Source organism: Nyctereutes procyonoides, unplaced genomic scaffold (genome assembly GCF_905146905.1).
Source record: "Nyctereutes procyonoides isolate TBG_1078 unplaced genomic scaffold, NYPRO_anot_genome, whole genome shotgun sequence".
NCBI classification, from domain to species: domain Eukaryota; kingdom Metazoa; phylum Chordata; class Mammalia; order Carnivora; family Canidae; genus Nyctereutes; species Nyctereutes procyonoides.
In genome coordinates, this window is record NW_026575133.1 from 34,916,460 (window position 1) to 34,918,950 (window position 2,491).

Genomic DNA, 2,491 nt, shown 5'->3' on the forward strand with positions numbered 1-2,491 from the left:
ATCTTAAAAGCCATCTACGAAAAGCCCACAGCAAATATCATTCTCAATGGGGAAGCACTGGGAGCCTTTCCCCTAAGATCAGGAACCAGACAGGGATGTCCACTCTCACCACTGCTATTCAACATAGTACTGGAAGTCCTAGCCTCAGCAATCAGACAACAAAAAGACATTAAAGGCATTCAAATTGGCAAAGAAGAAGTCAAACTCTCCCTCTTCGCCGATGACATGATACTCTACATAGAAAACCCAAAAGCCTCCACCCCAAGATTGCTAGAACTCATACAGCAATTTGGTAGCGTGGCAGGATACAAAATCAATGCCCAGAAATCAATGGCATTCCTATACACTAACAATGAGACTGAAGAAAGAGAAATTAAGGAGTCAATCCCATTTACAATTGCACCCAAAAGCATAAGATACCTAGGAATAAACCTAACCAAAGAGGTAAAGGATCTATACCCTAAAAACTATAGAACACTTCTGAAAGAAATTGAGGAAGACACAAAGAGATGGAAAAATATTCCATGCTCATGGATTGGCAGAATTAATATTGTGAAAATGTCAATGTTACCCAGGGCAATTTACACGTTCGAGGATGCCTTTCTATTTACCCAAGTCACTGTCCTACTCTGTGGAAGGGCAAGGGTTTCCACATCCTCAAATACTAGGATAGGAGGTAGTCTAGTGGTGGATGTGTCTTTTGTTAATTTGCCTTTTTTTAGAGAATATGACCATACCCCAGCACAAGTCTGCATTTTTAAAATCTTTACCAATTGCCATGTAATCATCACTTTTGTAAGATCATGACATTCTCTTTCAATGTCTCGAGGGTACTGTTGTGTGGGGAAACAGGACATCCTCATTTCACTATGTGAATGGCTATTTATGATCGTACTTTTAAAAATTTAATTCAGTTAGTCAATATATGCTATAGCATGTTTCAGATGTAGTTTTCAATAATTCATCAATTGCATATAACACCCGTGTTCATCACATCACAGGCCCACCTTAATGCCCATCACCCAGTTACCCCATTCCCAGACCCTTCTGTCCAGCAAACCTCAATTTGTTTTCATGGCTGAAGAGTCATTTCTAAAAATTTTATTCTGAAAAGAGAAATTAAACTAATATCTAACCATTAATTAATTTTCAAGGGAACAATATATCATTGTTGGTTGTAGATAGCATATGGCATTTATCTAAAGCTTATTCTTCTTGTTTGAGAAATATGCCAGTTAAAGAAAACTGAGCTCCCCATCTGTGGCAACCTCCATATCTTCCATCAAGCCTTCAGGACACACTGGCTACCAACAGCACATCCTTCGTACGGCCATGTGTTTCTGGCTCAGCCTCCGCATAGCCTCCTTCACATCCTTGTTTCGCAGACTGTAGATGAGGGGATTGAGCATTGGGATGACCAGCGTGTAGAAGACAGAGACCACCTTGCCCTGCTCCATGGACTCAATTGCTCCTGGCTGGGCATACATGACAAAGGCAGTCCCAAAAAAGAGAGTCACTACAGTCATGTGGGAGCCACAGGTGGAGAAGACCTTGCGTCTCCCAGCTCCTGAGCGCATCCTCAGGATGGTCACTGTGATGTAGCCATAGGAGATGAGGATCACAAACATCACACCCACAATGATGAGCCCACAGATGCCAAACAAGAGAAGTTCATTGATGGCCGTGTTGCCACAGGCGATCTGGAGCAGAGGGGGCACATCACAGAAGAAGTGGTTGATGTGGTTGGAGCTGCAGAATGGGAGGTGGAATGTGAAGCTGGTCTGCACAACAGAATTGAAGCAGCCTCCACAGTAGGCGCCCAGCACCAGGCGAGTGCAGGCCGACTGGCACATGGTGCTGGGGTAGCTCAAGGGGCTACAGATGGCCATGAAGCGGTCATAGGCCATGACACCCAGGAGGAAGCATTCAGTCGTGGCCAGCAGGGAGATAAAGAAAAACTGGGTGGCACATCCTGTAAAGGTGATGACCTTGGACGAGGAGAAGATGTTGGCCAGTGCATTGGGGGTGATCACAGATGAGTAGCATAAGTCCACGAAGGAGAGGTTCTTGAGGAAGAAGTACATTGGGGAGTGCAGTCGGGCATCCAGGGTAATTATGATGATCATGAGGATGTTCCCCAGCAGAGTCACCATGTACAGGGCCAGAAACAGAGTGAAGAGTAGGGTCTGGGTCTCCAGGCTACCCCCAAATCCCTCCAGCACAAAATCTTGAATGTAGACCATGGAGAGGTTTCCATTACTGTGGGATGGCATGAGCCTCAGTCCTCACCAGGGGAGTTATTCCCCAGTATTAGCAGATTAAGCTGAATTTCTGCTGAAGTCTATTTAGGAAACATACAACAAAAAACCATAATGTGATTGAAGGTATAAGGGAATTAATGATTTAGTAAAGAATTACTAAACAGAATTCAATATACACAGAGGCCCAGGGATTTCATTACTCAGAGTTTCTTTTTTCCCTGTGACATAAG

At 44.0% G+C, this 2,491-nt stretch overlaps 1 protein-coding gene across 1 annotated transcript; it reads right to left on the bottom strand.

Moving 5' to 3' along the window:
* Nucleotides 1-1,304: 1,304 nt before the first annotated feature.
* Nucleotides 1,305-2,273, bottom strand: LOC129523157 (olfactory receptor 12-like). The gene has a single exon (XM_055345780.1). The coding sequence runs from the start codon at nucleotides 2,271-2,273 to the stop codon at nucleotides 1,305-1,307; it is 969 nt and encodes a 322-aa protein (XP_055201755.1).
* Between the last annotated feature and the right edge of the window lie 218 nt (nucleotides 2,274-2,491).